At 40.4% G+C, this 21,892-nt stretch overlaps 1 protein-coding gene across 3 annotated transcripts in view; it reads right to left on the reverse strand.

Moving 5' to 3' along the window:
- Positions 1-2,013: 2,013 nt before the first annotated feature.
- Positions 2,014-21,892, reverse strand: part of PAX3 (paired box 3) — a 106,758-nt gene continuing 86,879 nt past the window's right edge. For all 3 annotated transcript variants that reach the window (XM_081861595.1, XM_081861594.1, XM_081861593.1), the window contains 2 exons: positions 5,576-5,822; positions 2,014-3,519 (listed from right to left, as the gene is read on the reverse strand). In XM_081861595.1, coding sequence (XP_081717721.1) covers positions 3,485-3,519; positions 5,576-5,822 — 282 coding nt within the window. In that variant the 3' untranslated portion in view covers positions 2,014-3,484. The remainder of the gene's footprint in view (positions 3,520-5,575; positions 5,823-21,892) is intronic.

A 21,892-nucleotide genomic window follows, 5' to 3' on the forward strand; every position in this document is an offset into this window, starting at 1 on the left:
ATGAAGCCTCTGAGCTGCTTCCAAGCTCAAGACAAGGAAGCTATAGTTTTGCCCTTATCAGCAGATGTTCTTTCATATTTGTGCATCGGGCTAACTTGATTAAATTAGCCCGTAAAGGTCAAATGAAGTATGTCTTCCCCACTTGTATTTTGATTTTTCCTGACGTTGCCTGATAGGTTTGATAACAAATGATGCCTGACCACAATGGTTTTGCGCTTCAGACATTTGAGATGACATAAGCTCACAGGATCATTTACCTTTGCAAAAACCGCTTGACAACAGAGGGGTGAGGGTGTGTGTACATGTGTTTAACGAATGCATTTTAGTTTCTTCTCATTTTCCTTTCTGTACCATAGGATCAAAGCTTCAAGGCTTAAACTGAGTAGAGGTTGATGGGGGAGGTGGGGCTTAGCACAAGCCTACCTCAGGCATATAAAGACCGCTTGTGGTTTTTGATGGTGGCAGCAGCTGCGTCCTGGCAAGCTGTGGAGGGGAAATAAACTCCACGTGGTTGGCTGGCCAGTGTCATCAGCTCCAGCCAGCTGTGGGAAGTGACAGAACTCCTCTACCTCTTTTGAATCAGCCAATCAGAGGTCAGGCTGTGAGGTGGAAATTTGGAAAAAGGCCTGGGTAAGTGTGTTTCCACTCAGGTCCAGGTCTAAATCATGGTCCCATCTCTGAAAACCAGCAGAGTCTCCTTCCAGCAGCGCAGTTGGCAATCGGAGCTTCCCAATTGGTGTCCTGGAGGAGTCACCCATCTTTGATGTGCATCATATGGGGATCCTTAACTCAGGATTGACCCTGATAACTTTATCAGCCAGCAACCAGGTTGGCTGATCCAGGATACATAGCCGATGCCTGAGCCAAAGACTTCTTGCATCTGTAATCAGTAAAGTTGCGGCCATTTCGATCCCCCAAATATTGTCATGTCGTTTATTGCTTCCTATGCCCCTACCCTGGCAACGTCAGGCTTACCAAGACATGGCCCGCAAAGTAATTACAAAGCAGAAAACACCTTTAAGCATATTCTGTCACTGTTAGTAGCCACAAGCAGCTCCCAGAGCAGGCCTTTCAAATAGCCCTGAGCTGAGGCTCACTCATTCCTGTTTGAGAGCATAGCAGAATTGCTCTGCAATAAAGCAAGGGCAAACTGATCTTTCCCTGATGTGAGCATGTGGGATATCACAACAGGGAAAACACAAGCAAAGATGGTGTTGGTGGACCAAAAGATGGATTGGTAGATGTCTTCAGATATACCAGTTAACATTTTCATAAATTCCATTGGACATGTCATTCTGAACCATGCTTAAGTGTGATGTGAACATGGCTTATATTTTCAACTCGGATGGAAGCCAGTTTGAGGGAAAACATATTGAACTATAGTATTGTTCAAGAAACTACAAGGAAGTATATGGATTCTGGCTAATATCATGTCGACATGGCTTCAAACACCAGTAGTGGGAGCATGTTGGAATAAACAATAATATGTACACATCCTAGGACCAATTAAAACTTTTCTCTTGTGTGCCTGGAGATTTTCTCTCTTTTCCCTTCAAGTTGTGGTCCAAAGCACAGCATTTTATAAATCAAACAAGACTGGAACTGCATGGAACGTGTATTTCTGACCTTGGATTGTAGGTTCCTTGTGAATGATGCTGCCATAAGAAGTTTCTTGGGGAAAGGGTTATAGTTTAGTGGTACAGCACTACAGAAGGTCCCAGGTTCAACCTGTGACATCTTTTGGTGGGACTAGGAAAGACATGGAGGACTTCTGCCAATCAGTGTTGACAAATTGAGCTAGATGAACCAATGGCCTGAATTGGTACAAGGCAGCCCCCTGTATTACTGTCATTTTACTCCCATTACTCTGTAGAGTGGATTGTACATTGGTGATGCTTTTTTTGGGGGGGGGAGCACTAATAACACTAACAACAACAATACTTCCTGAAAGCCCATTGATGCTATATCATTCCTGCTTGCACAATTTATGACCAAAAGCAGTGAGTGCTTGGCAAGTTTTCATAGCTGTTTATTCATTATAAATAGTAAATATTTACTGCACTTTTTAATATGAGACTTTTTTTTTTTTTACAACACGTGTGTTGTTGGTAGAGGCTGTAATACAAAGATAGTATTTCTTTTGTTCCATCACCCTTTAAAACCAATCTGAAAACTAATCTCTGTACCTAGTCTTACTAACTCACTATTTTCATTGAGTTGAATTCTAAAAGGAATGTATTTGTGCCCTACCTCACTCATTGTTCCAAGAATAAAGAAAAATAAATAACACTGCCTTCCATCTTCCTGTCCCTCCTAACATTTCAAAACACAAATTTATTGACATTTGAAAATGTCACAACACAAAAAACGTATGTAAACCTTGGTTTCCATTGGATTTTCCTTTATATATTGGATGCCACTGTATAATTTAAAATTACATGTTACCTACAGAGACATTGTGATTTATGTCCTGCATTTTGCTAATAATAATAATAAATGTAAACATAAGAATTTTAAAATGTGTTGTCTCCCCAGAATGGTCACCTGTCAAAACTAAGAAACTGGAGATCAATTAAAGAGACTGTGACACCTCAGCATATTAAAAGAGTGAACTATGTACTGAAAAAAATAAAAGTACCTGGAAAAATATAATTTTGATTCTATATATAAGGCCTTGGATGTTACCAAGGCTTGGTGAGGTACGCCATATTGCACTTTGTTAAGCAGTCATGGAAATCAAAGGTATTCTGTATTGTTTGTTGTTGCTTGATTCTTCCAGGAGGTATCACGGACTAGGAAAACTTCACACGCACAAAAAACTTTTGCAAAACTTTTCTTCATGTTACACAATTATTTCATTTGCTGCAATGAAGAAAAAGAAAACCCTCGCATGTGACATTTATCAACAATATGATTACAAACAACAAGAAGATAGCCAATAACTTATTTCTGGAAGTCTTCAAACATCTAGTCTAGCTTCCTACGGACCTTAACATTTCCTTTTGAGTTTCCAGTGTGTAAAACAGTGTTCTCCTGCCCGTGCTTTGTAAACTGAGCAGAGTCAAAAGTCGGCATCAAATGTCAAAAATGGTTTGAATTTGCAGAATATCCCATGCCATATTCTAGAACACAGTGTGTCCAAATTAATCCATGCCTCTTCGTCAACCTAAAAATGGAATGTTTACTGCAGCTCAGCAGTTTGAAACATTCTGCCATTTTTTTTCTTCTTTATACAAATCAGTGCTGAACTGTGCTGCTTTTTATTTGTGTTATGGCTCATGGTCTTTGTCTTCCGAGCTGCTTTACCCAACATGTCCAAATGTCTTATTGAAAGCATTGATTGGAGGAAAAAAAATAACAGTCCCATTATCTCTTGTATGATCACTCCGTTCTGGGCCTCATTTTGGTGAGAAGATCGCTCCATTCCAAATACTGGAGTGAGACCAGGAACAAGGCTGGCTTTAACTTGGAGTGGGCAGTTCATTTATGCAATATCTGGCTTCAGATAATGAAAGGCACCTGTAAGAAAAGAAAATAGCAAAAGAAGCTTTTTAAGTCATGCTGTGACAACCTCACAGCAAGGGGCAGTGTCAACTACAGGTTGACATTGTCATATTTAATACTGATATATCAAAGGAAAGGGCCTAATATTTTTATTTTTAGGACAAGTTTGACAAAACTCTATGTATCTGGGATTATATACTATAATGATTCTTGAGCTGACCTCATTAAGAACATGTGTTTCTAATAGTGGAATGCCAGTGGTTATTTCATTTTGGACAACCCCTCTGTTTTACCTAATGGCAATCAGGTTTCATGTCTCAACAATTAATAACATCAAGATGTTGTTGACATCACTTTAGAAAATAATTATGCAGCAGAAATCTTGCTGGAACAATCCACAGTCTTAGCAGCAAATGTAGCTCTACTATGAAAAGAAGAAAATGAATGTGCTTCACCATCGCTCTTGACTTACATGTATTCTTTTTATTTCTTCTTATGGGCAAACATTTTCATCTTGTTTTGTTATTACAGATGTATGCATCACTTTTAATGGTCAAAATAAGACTCCTTTTGTTTTGGAGGAGGTGTTAATGGTTTGAGCAGCCCAATAATCTTAACCAATTTAAAATGGGTTAGAAAATTGACCATCGTTTCATTTTTAAGGAAAATATTTTTGTCCCAGACGAAGAGAGAATGACAATTCACACCTGAATGTTAGTATCTCTTTTGGAGGGGTTGTATACAACCCCTTTGGCCATTCCCCTTGGCAGGAGTGAATGAATTTTGTAACTATGAAATTTGTATTATTAAATATCACTAACTTTATTATAGAGCCTGCCTACCTGTCAGGTTGTGCACTGAAATGTGGTTTTGCTGCCCAGATCACTCTAGGAATAACATGGCCCCTGGGAATACTGATATTTGCAAATTCTATACTTAAGTCAAGAAGAGTTAGATTAGGTATAATTTATCATGTCAATATATACAGGCTATTATAATCTCTGTTTTACAAATGCAGAATGGAGGCTTATAGTGCAATCCTCTGCCGTTTGTTCAGAAGTAAGCCCCATTGATTTTAATGGGATTGCAGCCTAAATGAAATTTACTTTGCCAAGGTAATCGGGGGAATCTGTGGCCCACCAGATGTTGTTGGGATTACAACTCTCTCTCTCTCTCTCTTTAAGATTATCTTTATTGAATTTTTAGTTACATATTATACATACACATAAATTATATTTCACTACAACTCTCATTAATCCTGACTATTGGCCACACTGGCTTGGGCTGATGGGAACAGAGTCCAGTAGCATCTCAAATGCTGGAGGTTCCCTACCTCTGATATAACATTCATTCATTCATTCATTCATTCATTCATTCATTCCTTTGATATAACAACCACTCAGGCTAAAAACAGGTTTGGACTTGGATTCTCAAGAACTATGATGATGATGAAATGTTTTTCATAAACTTGCAAAATTCCCATCATTTATTTATTGTAAAATGTCTAACCCCCTTTTGAAAACACACACACACACTCTATATACAGCTTAAAGATATTAGCAAAATACAATCCATAAAAAGCCATGATAAACCATTAAACATACATGATAAATGAAAACAGCATGAAATAGCACAGGTCGTCAGGAAAGAAGCGGTCTGTGCATTAAGAGAGCCTCAAAAGTTTTGTCTTCAACAGGAGACAGGTTCTTCTTGCTGTATCACTGAACTCAGTAGATACTATTGAGAACTGAGCCTCATAACTCCACCCTTGAAGCTTCATAATTCTACCCTGGGTACTGTTTTTGGCTCATGCTAGAGGATGGACCAGTTCAGACAGTACCAGGGTGGTCCTAAATGGCATATTGCATGGAACTGGCACAACTCAATGATGTCTCAAATAAGACCTGTTCAACTGTTGCCCTGCAATGCTAGAGCAGCCTTTCCCAACCTGGTGCCCTCCAGACAGATGATAATTGTAGTCCAAACCATCTGGAGGACATCCAATTACATGACAAAAAGACAGAACCCCAAAACTGGCTTTTATATAGATTGATCATGACCTAATACTCACTTTGTCCATATTGTCCATACTGATATCCCGTGACAGGGTCCATACTATAACCAGTGGTGCTGTATGTTGGTGGGCAGTACGACTGGGATGTAGGCAGGCTATCTAAACTTTTCATATGATCTAGTCTTTGACTACAGCTAGCCGATACTGTAGTGGTCGGTTCTAAACCCCCAGTTAATGGGGACAAGGCATAGTCAGTTTGGGGCTGGTGAGGTACACCACCATGGTTAGTTAAGAGGCCCATTACCTAAAACAAAAAGGGGGGAAACGGTTAACAGACATGCAAAACTAAACATTAAGCAATCCACAAGAATATTAAGGCTCTAATTCTTGACATTCAAATTTCAAGAAGAAATAGATATGGCATATGTTTAAACAGATTGACTGGCATCCCTGCTACATCACCACCACCCAAATAAAATAGTATCTGTATTGTATAGGAATACCATTTATTTGATTCTATAATGACTGATCACATCTCACACTGGTTTTAGCCTCTTTAAGCTCTATGAAAACACACACGCTGAGACTAGTTTCACTGCAGTTGTTATTTTTCATTTGCTATTTATTATATTTTACACCCCACTTTTCTTCTAATGAGCTCAAGTTGGCATACATAATTCCCGCCTCTCTCCATTTTGTCCTCATAGGCTGAGAGTTGGTGACTGGCCAAGTGAGGATTTGTCCCTGGTCTCACATGGCCTAGTTTGACACCAAAACCATTACATCACACTGGCCCTCCTAAACTAGTGCTCCCAAATGGATAACCAACTTTGGCCTAATAATTCAAAAAGTGGTTTCACATAGCTGGTTTTCCTATCAGAAGATTTTATTGTTGTTATTATTACCCCCAATCTCCTTCTGAAGGAACTTGTCGTCTTCAGATGTTGTTGGACTGCAACTCCACCATCTCTGAGCTGGCTGGGACTGATGGGAATTGGAATGTAACACAGGTTCTCTGTCCCCAACGGCTAGCATAAGTATTTTGAGGATAATTGTATTTGAATTCAATGGCAATCTGTTTACTAGGAATTCACATCCACTGAACTTGGTGAAGTCTCCTTCTGAGGAATGTTTGGGGTTGTGAGATTTGTCCTTTCAAGACTCAGAAATAATGGATTGCAGTGGGAGGGGAGGACTTCATTTTGGGCCTGAGTTATGTCAAAAACAGTAAATCTAGAAGATATTTATTTTGGCACAACCTTCATGATTTGATTAGAGGCTAAAGTACAAATTATTTATCAGAAAGTTAAAATTCTTCAATGAACTGCATAACGATAAGATTGTTAACTTGATTAGCTATTTGGAGACAGGTTTGCCTATTTGCTGTAGTTAGCATAATAGGTCAAATCCTGCTCATCTTCAGCTCTGCAGTTTTGCAAAACATTTCATCTGACTGATGCAAATGCAAGATCCCAGCTAAATCCAGTTGCTGGGTTGCTTTAAAACTGAGATGTGAGGATCCGAGCATCACTCACAGAACCCATTGCAACCTCCCAATATCAACACAGTTGCAAGTTTCTTAGGGCTGATTTTCTTAGGGCAAAAATGGCACTTCTACATGTCTTTGCAGTTATTTGGAACAGTCTGCTTTGTCTTTGAAAGCTGTATGCCAGCCTTGTGCAACTCTATTCAATCCATGTTTACTCAGATACAAGTTCCAATAATGGGACCTGCTCCCAACTGAATGTTTATAGGATCACAGGCACTCATAATCTGGATGTACTTCAAAACATTCCCTACTCAGGGTAGTTAAGAACATATGAAGAGTTGTTTGGATCCTGCCAAAGGCCCATCTAGTTCATCACTCTGTTCTCACGGTGGCCAAGCAGATACCCATGGGAAACCCACAAGCAAAATATAAAATAAAATAAAATAAAATAATTTATACCCTGCCCATCTGGCTGGGTTTCCTCAGGCACTCTGGGTGGCTCCCAACGGAATATTAAAAGCACGATAAAACATCAAACATTAAAAACTTCCCTAAACAGGGTTGCCTTCTGATGTCTTCTAAAAGTCAGATAGTTGTTTATTATTGATGGGCCCTTGGAACTGGACCTCAGTGAATGATGGGAGTGGAGACACTCCTTCAGGTATACTGGGTCAAGAACATGAGCACTCTCCTCACATGTGATTCCCCGCGAGTGGCATTCAGAAGCATACTGCCTCCAACAGTGGTGGTAGAACATAGCAATCATAGCTGGTAGTCACTGATGGCCTCATATTCCATGAATTACCTGTCTGTTGGCTCTGTCTATGAGATCAACCCAGCATTACCATGCTTCAGAGAAACAGTGGATGTGGTGGTGCTGAGATCACCATTATCGTCAGGGCATCTCATAAGATTAGGACTGCCTGGAAACTGTTTTTAATTGCAATCAGGGCAGGTGGAGATCTATTCCCACTGTAGAAATTACATAGGCCAGATTATCCCATCATTAATCCTGAGTAGATCTAGCGAAGCTCTATTATGATATGCTGCCTTTGTATCCCACACTTCTTCTAAGGAGCTCCAAGTGGTGTTTAAGCCCATGACTAACTTTTTTCAGGCATTATTACCATTAAGGACCAGTGCGAGCCATTTCATTTCAACAGGAGATACTGGCACTACTCTCCATTGTTTTTGAGGAAAATTAAACTAACTGGCAGCAGCTCTCATCTGGAGATGCCAGAGATAAAACCCAGACAGTGCTCTACCAATGTTTTATCTGAAATTCTGAATGCCAGAGTGGTGTAGGGGTTAAAGATGGATCCCTGGGAAACTGGGGTTCTAATCTCCACTCAGTGATGAAGCTCACTGGGTAACCTTGGGCCACTCACTGTTTCGCCACCTAACCTACCTCACAGGGTTGTTGTAAGGAGGAAAATGGAGAGAAAGAGAGCTTGGTGTACCGCCTTGAACACCTTGGAGGAAAGGTGGGATACAAATGTAATAAAGAATTTCGGGTTTCACTTTTGATGAATAATCACCATTCACCAAATTCTGGATGTTCACTGAAAGGCACCCATTTTGCCATGCCCACATGGTAAAAGTGGACTTGCGAGGTGAATTAATTTCATCCCCCCCCCCCCCATTTTAACCAATATTTGTTTCAGTCATCTTTGCCAAGCGTTGGGCACTATCTAACATATCCAACCACACAACACTCATAAATAACTAATCTTCATGGATGGAAAAACAATAATATAGAATCAGAGCAAAAATTGTCATATTGGAAATACTTCCAGAGTCTTTTGGATTCGTGCTGCAGTTGATTAGCATCTAGGTAATTAGATTTTGGGCCCTTTCTCTTTGAAAGCTATAAGGGAAGTAGCCTAAAGGCAGAAACTCTCTCTTGCGGTATGTGTCGTGACCTTATAGCACCAGTACAAGGAGTTACAGGAAGGGCATGGCTGGCTTCAACCTAATCGCTCTGTTAGGAAAGCAATTAAAAGACTTATCCTGAGACATGTTGAGCACCTCTACTTCCCAAGGACTTTAGAAGTAAATGATGCACAGCAGGGCAGTTAACCTATAGACCTGCAGATGTTGTTTAACTACAACTCTTGCCTTCCTTGACCATTGGCCATGCTGGCTGGGACTGATGGGAGTTGGAGTCCATCAACTTCTGGAACCCCTCCTGATGGACAGGCCAAGATAAGCAGTACATTCTACACCTGGATCTAAATTTCTAGAGATGTGAACTGACTTGCAGTAGAGATTTTTCCAGCTACAATTCTGTGGCTTTTCTGGAAGTTTTCCATATATACATATATGATTAAATAAAAAAAACTATAAAAGGAGAACAAATATATGGTGGCATTAAAGAAACAATGAACTGTAAAAAGAGAAACAATTGTTTCTCTATAATGTATACTGTTTTTTGTTGTTGTTTTTTTAAAAAAAGCTAAATCTATTTCAGGAAAAAATAATTCTATTTTGCATTCTCTGTTGTGCTAACATGACATTTTAACAAGCTGATAGAAAGTGTAGGGAAAGCTGTTTGGTCCTTGTATTATGACATTGTTGTTTTATTTAAATGTTTGTTTTAGGCATTATGTGTTTTAAGGATCTTTCACTCTGAGCTTCCAAGAATGAATGGGAAAGGAAAACATGAATATGAGATACACAAATTTTAGCTATTTGGGGATATAGTTCCATTCCTGCTAAATGGTTTCAGAAAGCCAGCAAGAAAAAGCCCAGCAGTTCAGTTGAGGGTTTATTTCCACCTGATGGGATTCATTCAGTGCTATCTTCACCACTTGCATAGAATTTGGTTGCACCCAGCATATTGCTATACTGGGTTCCACTCCCTTTAGAATTAAAATCCAACACCCTTCCACTGAGGCCAAAGGTCACACCAGATGTTGAATATGCTACATATTTTACGTGATTAAAGCACAGGAGGAAATAAAGTATTTCCTATGTTTTACCTAACTTCAATATTTACTTCAGAAGGAATACAATAGATGTGCTCCAACTGGTGCATAACCTTTGAGTTTACACAACTAATGATTGCATGCCTTATTTGCACACACCTATGGCCCTGGATTCTCAATTGCATCGTAGCCTCCACTGATTCAGAAGGTCCCTCCTTTGCTTCAGAAGTTTCCTCTCTCTATAAGAGAGGCTGGTAGAACCATGTGACCTTTGGGGCAAGGCTAAACATGTGATCTTTCAGCCCTGCTGAATCCACGTTGCTATTTCCTGCCAAAGTTTCATTAGGGCTCAAATTTGCAATATACATATATGCAGTGCTATTTTTCTAGAAAAAGAAATGCCAGAACTCATCATGAACACTTCCCTTATTCTCTTATAATGGCAATGCCATCCATCAGAGAGGTGCCAGAACTGAGTTCCTGTGAGTTCTGGCTGAAAAAAAGCCCTGCATATATGATTCAAAAGCACCCTGTTTACTCGCCCCTAGTTTTCCTGGGGATACAATGGATGTGTGGCCCCTCCAGACACAGTAGATGTAGAACATCTTGTGCAGAGGTCAAACAAAGCGTGTTCTCCTTCACGGAGAGCACGTGTTGCGGTGGGGGCCGCCAGGACACTCCAAAGTTGGGGGCGGGCTAATTGACCGTCAGCCACTGATGCAATTGGGGCTTCCCTTGTTGTTGGGAAGAAGTTAATGTTGCCATTTGTTGATTGACAGCCAGAAATGCTAAAACTTCTTGCACGAGGCTAGGGCTTCCTCTTTTCGCCCGTGCATCAGATTGCCCGTCCCTCCCTCCTTAGAATAGGGTTGTTCGCTTTGACCTTGCTATGCCTGTCATGGGGTCGTCTGCTTTGGGGCAGGGGCCCGGTAGGAATTTTGTCCATCTGGCTGATTGGCTGGGGCCATTTGATTTTTGCCTACTGCATAGCAAATCATTACAACTTGTAAGGTTCGTGGTTAGGCATTGGTTTATGGTTTGGTTGGTTGAGGGGCATGGATTGGCTTTGCCTGCCCCTCTAATGCTGCTGCTGCAAGGGATTCCGTTAAAGGAATTAGGGGCTAACTATTGCTTGTCCACTCTGTCAAGGGGGCTCGGGCCATAGCAATGAGCTCCAGGTTGCATTTGGGGAGGGCTGAGGGCAGGTTCCCTGTTCCGACACTACCCCCAAGTGTATTCTCCTATTCTGACTTTCGCATCGTTTGGAATGTCAGTCTGTCCCCCATGGTGGGGGCAGATCTTCGCAACCTATGCCTAAGCAACCACTCACAAATTTGTATTTTAATAAAGTTGTGGCCAAAATTATGCCAAAAATCTTAAACAAAAATTCTGTGTGATGTGTGAGTTATTCGGGTGGCCCTGGGGACCTTGACATGCAAATAAATTTAATGATACTGAAAACCCATTTGTTAATATTAGTTTTCAACAAAATTCTGTTGCTTCCAAAAAGCCAGGCAAAATAGTGTTCTGATCTTCTGAGAGAAACTGATGTGGACTTGGGATCACATTAAGCAAGAAAACTTGCTTCATATATGCCAAATGGTTTCATACTTTCAACTGCCATTTCCCATTTTCAAATATGTTCCATCCATCTCTGTAAGAATACACTGTGGGTCCCACTTTGTACCTTGAGCACAGGCTTCCAAGCATAGAATGCTAAGCCTGCCGCTAAATGCATTGAACTAAGAAACATCCAATAATATACAGAGATGCTGTAATTTCCAGAAATAACAAAGAAGCTCAGCTGGTGTAAATGCCCCATCCCCTCAACAGCTGAAGAGCTGACCCTCTGTATTTAAGCTGAGGTGAGTGATGAAAGCTTAAATATATGTAGGCAACATCTGGTTTATTATTAGGTTATTATGGCAGGTCCATCTATCCTGAATAATGTAAATCCCGCTAATCTGAGAAAAAGGTTATTTCATTGAAATGAAATGCGATGCCACTTAACATGATTAGTATTATAGCAAGTTGGACCTACCATAGGCATCATAAAACCCTCACATGTTTTAATTCATTTACGCATGCCTGCATCTAATATGCTCTGTGACCATGTCTGCAATTAATATGATTTATGGGAGGCAAACACGTTCTATATTTTGGGGTTACAGTTATACTTTTCCCCCTCCCTCCTCTCTCACCCTGATTGAAAGATTTAATGAAACAGCACAAAGAAAATTGTTGGCTGTTAACGTATTAAGTTGAACTGACAGGATCATGAGTAAACTTTGGTGGAGTTAATGATATCCTCTTATCTGACCCTGACACATTTGCAGCATGTAATTTACAGAAGCTCTGTCCAGGGAATCTTGACAAATGCTCCTAACGATGTCAGGGCAGTGTTCCATTCTAATGTAAAACAGATGTGGGTCAGATACCCTCATTCATCACTACACTGAACATTTCAAACTGCTGCTAAGATGGATGGCATTACCTGCTGTTCTCTCTTTTCACTAGGAAACCACCTCCCCTTTCGCCCCGGCCCTCAAAAAAATTACGCCCCTCAAAAAAAAAAATCACATTCTGCAGCCCACCTCTTCAATTCTCACGGGGCTTGAACACGTGTCGAGGACTACAGCCTTTAAAGTGATCATCTCACCTCAACCACGAACTCGCTTAGGAGTTCTCTTTCAGCCTTACATATATGGTGGTAAATGAATGATTTGAATAGAAACATCGATGAAGTAAGGGTGGGAAGTCAAACTCTGTATTGAAACTGAATCGGATTTGTTTAATTGTTTGAAAACTAATAAAAAATTATGAAGAAAAGGATTGCAGAAATAATGCATGTGAATGACTTGATAGGCACTATATAATTGCTTATCTGTGTTCTTATCATCACCATCATCAATATTATAAGCCACAGCTGCCATCATTTGTTAAGGGACTATTGTCCCTAGTCACTCCCTCACATTTCTGGAAACTCAGTTGAGTACATGGAGCCCAGGGAATTCCTGCACCTCTCAGGAACAGGGAATGTCTTTAGCATAAATAACATAAATCCGGGCTCCATGTTTCCTACATGATCCATTAAGATTGCTTATCCAGCTCTGTGCTGAGATTTGCCTCTTGTTGCAAAGATAGTAGGAAAAGTCAGTGTAGCCGAGTGGTTAGAGTGTTGTACAGTACTAGGATCTGGGAAGCCAGGATTTAAAGCCCCACTTAGCCTTGAAGCTCCCTGGGTAAGCTTATGCTAGTCACAGTCTCTTAGCCTAATCACAGGGCTGCTGTGAGGATAAGATGGAGGCAGGGGGACCATGAGGGGGACCTCACCTTGAGCTGGAAAGATGGGATATAAATGTGATAATAAATAAATGAAAAGCAAGTAATAGGTGAACGTATCATCCCCCTGTTAAAATTCAGCAACAGTTTTCTTTCCCTCTTTCTTTCTCCACTTCTCACAAGTGTCCTGAAAGATATGCAAGAGTTTGAAACCTCTTTTATACATATCACTGATTAGCTGTCGCAACAGAGAAGTCTCTCACTAAAGTGAATATGTGGGGATAGAGAAACACAATGAAGCGTTGTCAGTCCTACTAAAGTCAATGGGGTATACTTGGTTTTAGAGTTAGGGTGATTAAGCAACTAACATATTATATCCAAAGACCTTCACTGGGTGCGGGTTGTCCTGGTGGGCAATGCTGTTTCTCAATCCAAACTATCCAGTCTGAAAGCAGACCACAATAGAGGTTCTTCAGGGCCTGTTACAATGCTGCACATCAGATATATGGTCTCCTTTGTCTGTGTTAGCCAAAACAAGCTTCATTCCTTGCTTCCTTGGAAAAAGGAATGGTAATACTGGAATGAATTGTGCACTACCGCACATATGCTACCAAACATATTTCATATTTCAGCTTAGTCTGTAGGTCTGTACTTGATACTCCCAAATCTAGCTATGTGTGTTTCCAGAATCACTGAATGTTTTCCAAGAACCTCAGTGGCTCCTGAAACTATCAGTTGCTCCAATAAGATCTTGAACTTTCATTTAAACAAATGTTTCAAAATGGCAGCTTTAGAAATTATTATTATCATTGCTACTACTGTTTAGACTTGTTAGTGACTTGTTACCCAAAGATCTCCAAGCAGCTTACCACACACACAAAAGAAAAGCCATAATCCCAAACAGTCAAAAATGACAAGGCAATGCCAAAATCATGAAATGTCATTTACAGGACATGATAGTGCAGGCTGTAGCTAGGGTGATTTTCCTAGATTATTTTAGATTTTAAATCTTTAAAATGAGCAAGACCTTCTGCAACAAAGCAAAGCAGGGAGGGGAATGGCTGGGAGTAGGATGCAAGGACAGGAAAATTGCCCTGTATTCTATTTCAGACTTTGGAAGAGTAAAGTCTTAACCTTTTGATCTAATACTTACATGCTGAATCAGGAGCCTTATTGCATTGACTGCAGGGCCATTAAGACTTAGCACCTCTTGCCTACAAATTTCAGGCTTTACAAGTGTTTGCCAAAAAGAAACAGCACTAAAATACCACAATCTCATTTGCAGGAAAACAGAAATAGCCTGCAAAGTATGTGCACAGAAGTCAGAATAGACAGCATTATCACAAAACATACTGTTTACCTACATTGCACATCACCAATTGCCATTCCAACATGACAAGTTAAAAGCTTTGTTTCATTGGCTCACACGCTGAGATGGGGAGGATTTCTTTTTTAAAAATACAAACATAGGCAATGCTTGACATTAGATCTTGACACCATTAATCACTTCCTTGTTCCTGTAAAGATTGGCCATTTGTGACAGAAGAACTCTCACCACCACCGAGTATTGGTAATAATGAGCAAAGCAGACAGCAAAGAAATAGTCAATCAGCCTGATGAGAAATGCAGGCCTTCTCAGAGTTGTGAGAGAAGCCAAGACTGGAGAAGGATGTTTTTAGGACTCATTTGGAACAGCTCAAAATTAAGGAGCTGCTGGGCCTTCATCATGGAGTATAAATACCATTTTGGTGCATACAGATGGAAACGAACTGTATAGGGCCCACAATAGGATGTGAAGAGATCACTTATTTTGAGCACATCTGTGGAACCCATTCCAGCCCAAGGGCCCATATTGCCTCCTGAGAAACCTTGCAGGGGCCATATGCCAGTGGGCCAGGACTAGAGACAAAAGTGGGAGGAGTAACATGTGTAAATTTTACCTTTGGACGGTAGGCTAGTTTCTACACACTCAGACCCTGCTCTCTATTCTCCATCCAGGCAAACATCAGGTGTTCTCAAAGTTCAAGACACATTGCAGCCATGAGGGAGTATGACCTGGAGACAGCTCCAAGGGCCAGAGAGAGAGGACTGGAGGGCCACGTTGAACCCCTGGGTCTGAGATCCCTGGCCCCTGTTTTGTTAATTTAATTTAATTCCATTTATGATTTACCAATATAAACATACATAATGCAATTTGACATACAGTGGTACCTTGTTTTGTGACTGGGATCCATTCAGGAGCCCCAGTTGCTAGCCACAAAGGACACAGGGAAAAGCGAGTGGCAAACCCAGAAGTAACCTGTTCTGGTACTTCCAGCTTTGCCACGGATATTTGCCGGAATGGATGCTAGACAAGGCAGACGTTTGTGGAGGTATTACTGTAGAACAATTTAGCATTTAGAGGCTGGATTCAATCCCCCACCCTCTAAACTACATGCAGGCAGCCTATGGGCCACATGCAGCTCTGGTCAGTCCTTTATGCAGTCCTTCTGCCCCACCTCAAAATGTCCACTGCAACCCAAAGGTTGCTGCCGGTGTTTATAGATTGCCTTCCATGTCTGCTGCCGATACCTGCCAGCACTGATCTAACCAGATGCTCTAGTCTTTGCCTGCTTCTCCCAGCAGCTGCTCTGCTCTGGTTGTCACTCTCAGAAGACTGACCACAGAGCACCTCATTAGAGCACCTGGCACTCTAAATGGTTCTCTATGGCAAAGCATTATAGTCAATTACAAAGCTGATCAATAATAAAGTAAGGAGGGTGGGTGTGGGTGTGGGTGTGGGTGTGTGTAGGCATATCTGCCAAAAGTCCCTCATGGCAAAGGCACCTCAGATCTCCAGAACAGAGGGAAGAAAGTTCACCTCACTGCAGCTTCTCCAACACACAATTTACTAGCCGTTATGGGGCTTTTACCATAGCTCTTCTGCCCCCACACACTCAATAAAGACACTGTAGCCCTTATTCCACAATCATGTGCCATTTAGGGCAGAGCAGGCCACACAAACACTCTGCCATCCTTCTCCCATCGAAGCACTGCAGAATTGACATGTCAAAATCCTACCTGTAAATCCCCCAATACGCTCTCCTCAACTTCCAACAGCTGGCCTTTGAAAGAATGTCTGCCTGCCTACCCACTACTAGAGTCTTTCTGCAATGGCCTGTCACTACATTTTCATTTTCCAGCTCTGTTCTTTCCCATGAACCTTCCCCTTGCTGTTTCAGATTCAGTGCTGTGTTGTTGGTTTTTTAAAAAAAGTTTTGTAATGTTTTGACAGTTTGCAGCTACAGGCAATTCCCCACGCAGGGGTTACGTTCTGGGCCCCCGCACACATAAGTGAGACCGTGTAAAATGGGAGCACCCACAAAACACCCTCTCTGCCGCTGTCTCTTCAATCCATACCAAAAATACCAGTGCTTTTTTTCTAAAAAAAAATGTTTAGGGGTACTCTCATTTTCCTACTCATATTGAAATACTGCCCCTCAATGAGGCCAAACTTATATTCACAAAATGTTTAGGGGTATGCCTACCCCTGCATCCCCCTAGGAAAAAAAGCACTGAAAAATACTATATCCAAAAATATTCACAAGTAGAATTGAAGCTCTGGAGCTGGCAGGAGGCTGGAAAAAGCGGGACAACATATGCTGCTGCACTACCTTGCATGTCAGCTGTTAGACGGGGAGGCTGAGTAGCCAAAACAAGCCCCGCTGCATCTTCAGTCTCTTTGGGGCTTCCTCTGCCCTCACTGACTTCCTCTTCAGGCCCCGTGGATGGTATCCTTGCAAGTCACTAGGACTCTCCAGCTCTCTCCCCACCATTTCTGGGTATGAATTGAATTACTGCATTATTTCCCAGTGCCACGCATATAAAGTGGGATGGGTGGGTGTGCTTGCGCCTGTATTGATAATGCCCTCAGTCTCCCCTTTCCTTCCCACTCCAGGGATCAAAAAACTACACACATGTTAAGGACCTTCTTAAACAAAGATACATAGATTATACAATGCAATGCACACTGGGCTTCATACATAGCACAGACAGCATGCTAGCACAGCACCCAGAGAAGTACTCAGCGATTACAATATCCCCACCCTTCGTTCCCACCATTCCTGATTACAATCTCCCCCATAACTATAATTTGACCTTTCAAGAAAAATGAAGGTACCTGTATCTCCCACTGCAACTGTATTTCTTTAAAGGACAAATAACAGAAATAGTGTAGGGGAAAGAAAAAGAGTCTCTCTGCATTACTGCGTTCTAAATATATTGACAGTCATCCACAGTATTTCAGAGACAGAGAGAAAAGGATTGGAAGATCCAGACACAAACCTTCCACATACAATACATATCAGCCTCGTCTTTGCTTATGCTTTTTATATTTAAAAAGTTTATATATAAAAAGTTCTATGTTGTGTAATTTTATAATGGTCCATTTAATCAGCAGAAAGGTGTATAAGAAATCCTCCCAAAAAAGTGCCAGAGTAGAATGAAATTGAGGCACCTAACAAAAATGCTACTCTTCTGAGTCAGGAATTACAGGAATTCCTGAGTCAGAAGTCACAGGAATTATGGGCCTATGATGAGAATCAACATCAGAAGGGAGTTGATTTACAGCAGCTGAGAAGGTTTCACATGAATCTTAAAGCAAGACATTGTCTCTCCTATTGCATACTATGCTGAAGAATTTGCCATAAATCCAGCTGGTGTCATGTATATCATACTCCTATGGTGTTTGCCAAAGGGATGTAATTGATGACAAGGATCACACAGACATAAATGTTCAATAAGAGGAAAAACTGAGGAGGAACAGTAGCTGATTGATAAAACACGTGCTTTAAATGCAGAAGCTCCTAAAATCTATCCCTGGCATCTCCAGTTGAAAAGAATAGGTAGCGGATGATATAGAAGATTTTCTCACCTGAGGCTCTGAACAGCCACTGCCAGCCACTTACAATTATCTTTTCTGTCAAAAATATGTGTGTATCTATTTCGATTTATTTATATTGTAGCAATTCAAGTCTTTATACAATGGATCTTTTCCCAGGGGAATTCAATGCATCAAAAGTTTCTAAAAAGGTATCTTCAATAGTATCCTTTTAATGGGCATGGATACACAATCCCATGTAACTGAATCAGTTGCAAAGTGTGACTTTCAAGCTATAATGATATCTAAGCAATCTTTTACAGCAAGGGTTCCTAACTGGTGGTCCACAGACCCCAGGGGGTCCACGTAACCCACCCAGGGGATCCATGTCACCATTCACATAACAAAAATTGCCACAGAGATAGCAAACTTTTCAAAAAATAATGTGTCCATGGCTTGGCTGGTGAAAAAACAGCAGGTCTACAGTACTTAGCTAATTGGGAACTACTGTTTTACCGAACTTTTTACCACAGCCAGACCCATGGATTCACGTTTATTTTCCTTCCAAAATCTAGCCTCATAATGATTGCTCGCTCAGCAGAACTAATTAGATGAGAACAAAAATACAGATTCTGCATTTTTAAAAAGTCATAGGTGAGTATAACATGCTTGGGAGATTCTGGTGTCTGGAAAACATAGCTCAGATCCACATTAGGTTTGACAGACGCATTTTATTTCTAAAATTCTTTCATATGGCAATATGTGCCATTGAAGTGAACCATGAATTCTAAACCCCTCTTGGTTTCAAAAAGTCTCATTCCCCATTCCTCCATTTACTGGGCCAAAACAATTTTTTTTCCATTAACCAATCAAATCTGGAAGATATGAAGTTGTGAACTCCAGACACGCCAAAGGACAATTATGCATTATTGAGTTGGAAATGTCTACATCCAACTGAAATGTAAACAAAGTACATGGAAAGACAACCTTCTTTAAAGCTTTACCCAATCCCAGGCAACAATCGTATGCACATTTGCCTAGGAGTAAGACTGGTTAAACTCTTAGGACTTACTTCTGAGTAGACATACATAGGGCACATGAACTGCACAAGTGGAAGATTATGTAGGGTTGCCATATTTCAAACAGTGAAAATTCAGGCAAAAAAGTTGTTCAGCTTTTTTGGAAAAATTGCAAAAAATGCTGTTTCTGATTGGATTTTCCTGGGCAATTTCAGCCTGCACACTGCTGCCAAATGCAGTATTCCGGATATGTCCGGCAAATTCTCTGAACTCTAAACAGTCCAAATAGCAATTCAGACTTAACATGGTCAAAAGGACTACTGCGGATACATCATGATAATGAATCAGCCAAAGTAAGACAGATGTAAGTCACATTGATTTCAGCAGGCGACCTAAGCACATGCTTCAATATCTCTCACTGAAACAAGTGGAATTTAATAGTGCTTGACTTTAAATTTGAATTGGGGTACATCCCAGATGACAAGTTACACAATGAATCCAGATCTCTTGTCTTCAAATTCATTGTGAATACTTAATTCAAAACTTCCAGTTTTGACTGAAAGTTTTGATTGAAATGTTTGATTCCCCCCCCCATCCAGCACACTGAGAAGTTATAATTTCTAAAATAGCAACTGCTTAGCATTATGGAAGTTCTGAAATGAAGAACTTTGACTAACTGATCTTGATGTTCCAAAATCTGTTTCTGCTTTGAAACGTAGATTTAGTTTTTAATTAGTTGTTTTTCTAAAACAAGAAGAGAGCCACAACAAATTCTCTTAGAACACCCTCTTTTTCATTTTTTTACTACTGCATATTTGAGTATCTACAAGTACCAGTCTTTGAACTTTGTTCTGAACCTTCTGTTCCCTGAACACTGTCTCTTTCTCCACACCATTCCATAACTGGATTCTGAAATGGCATCCCTGATCCATGGCAATGAATTCTTAGACTCTATACCTTTTGTAAGAAACTGAGCTTGCTCAGCAATGAGCCACCACCTGAACAAATGTTATCAATTCAAGGATCTCAACTTGATAATCTCAGTGCTGAATAAGTGAGGTTGGTTTATTTAGCGGGAAGTTGACTGTGGCATAAGCAGCCATGTCCATCCAAGAAACTTCTTGATCCAAATGTCACAGGACATATCTGTCGTTGCTCTTAATTTTATTTTCACAATGTAATAATTTTGTTTTCATCCAAGAAAACATTCCCTGTTGCTGACAATGGCATTTGCTTAGTTTTGATGGATTAATTCTGAACCTCGGAAATGTTTTATATTTAAGTCACGAGAACATTGCACACTGTGAGTCTAACAGCATAATGAAATGTCAAGCCTTTTGTTGAGAACTGCACTTGAAAATAGAGATTCTTCAAAACCGATATTAATTAAAGTCTTACTGGAACTACATCCACTTGTTTTCCTATTGGTTTCTTTTTCTGCTAAGGTCTAAAGCCATAAAGTTTTGCATCCCACTATGTGCTATACGGGGATCTCTGAAACTTAATTACATTTACTGTTACAAAAAAGGGTTTATGAACTCTTGCCTTTAGGCAAAAATGTTTATTTCATTGCCTTTGCTATTCATTCTTTTCAACTTGGTTGCCTTTGAACTCTTCAGCTGCACAGAGTTATCACCGTGGTGCAGAAACCAAGAAGTGTACTCCCAAGATAGAAACCACAAGTTGAAGCAAGAGAAGGAGGCAAAGATATAGGAGCCGTTAGTTTGGCCACCCTTTGTGCTATTAAAATCTCATTTTCTGCCTGTTAGACTGCCCTCTCACTGCTTAGGCAGTGGTGATAGTCAGTGATTAGTGTGTAATTGAGTATAATTGTCTTTTCGCTTTTCATTTGTGTCATTCCAAGCTTCCCTCTGTTTGTTTTTTTTATAAACCCCCCCCACACACACATACACACAGAGAAAGAAAGAGCAGAGAGAAGATAAAGCCGTTAAAACTCTCACTCTCAGCCCTGAAGAGATCCCTGATTGTAATTATAGATTGCATCCCACCCCCCTTTGTGAAATTTGCTCAGGATTCAGTGGACAGCTCTCTCTTCTAAACACCTGTGCTAAATCCACGCTAATAAAATAAACTACCGAACATTTTAGCAATTGCTAATAATGTCAACCCCAAGGCAGATGCCAGAAGTAGGAAATTTAACCAACCTTCTTGACACTCAATTATCAAGGCAATTTATTAACACGATCATCCAGGGAAAGCTCATGCAAATTAGGAAAACAATTATGTCCTTCAAGTAGTTATAGGCTTCCTGGGTGCAGTAATGCTCTTAATTTATGCATTTACAACTCGATTATGGCTCAGCCTGATCTGCATTGCTCATCAACTGAGCCAGGAGTAACTTGTCTGCTACTTTTAAGGTTGTGCGTGTGATTTTCTATTCATTATTTTCTCTAGAAGTTGACAAAGAATTAAAACTCAAATCATTGTCTCTGGAGATAGTTTTCGTTTCATTATTTTTAAAGATAGAAATGGACTATTTAAAAAAAAAAAAAAACATTTATAAAAGCAGCACATCAGAAATGCTTGACAATTGACTGCATGCAGAAAGTTTTCATGATTACATTAAAAAACATTGCCTAAAACTAAATATAAGCTATGACTTTTGATTCAGCCAGTAGGAAGGGGGGGTAGGGAGGAAACCAGCAAACTGAAATCATGTGGCTTATATAAAGAATACTTTATGGTTTAAATTTGGCAAATCATTGTACTATGGCCTTGGGGAACAGACAATTTAGTTTGGGTATACAAAAAATCCTGTGTCTGAAAAAGCAGGACTGA

Source organism: Podarcis erhardii (assembly GCF_964252035.2).
Source record: "Podarcis erhardii genome assembly, chromosome: 5".
NCBI lineage: Eukaryota > Metazoa > Chordata > Lepidosauria > Squamata > Lacertidae > Podarcis > Podarcis erhardii.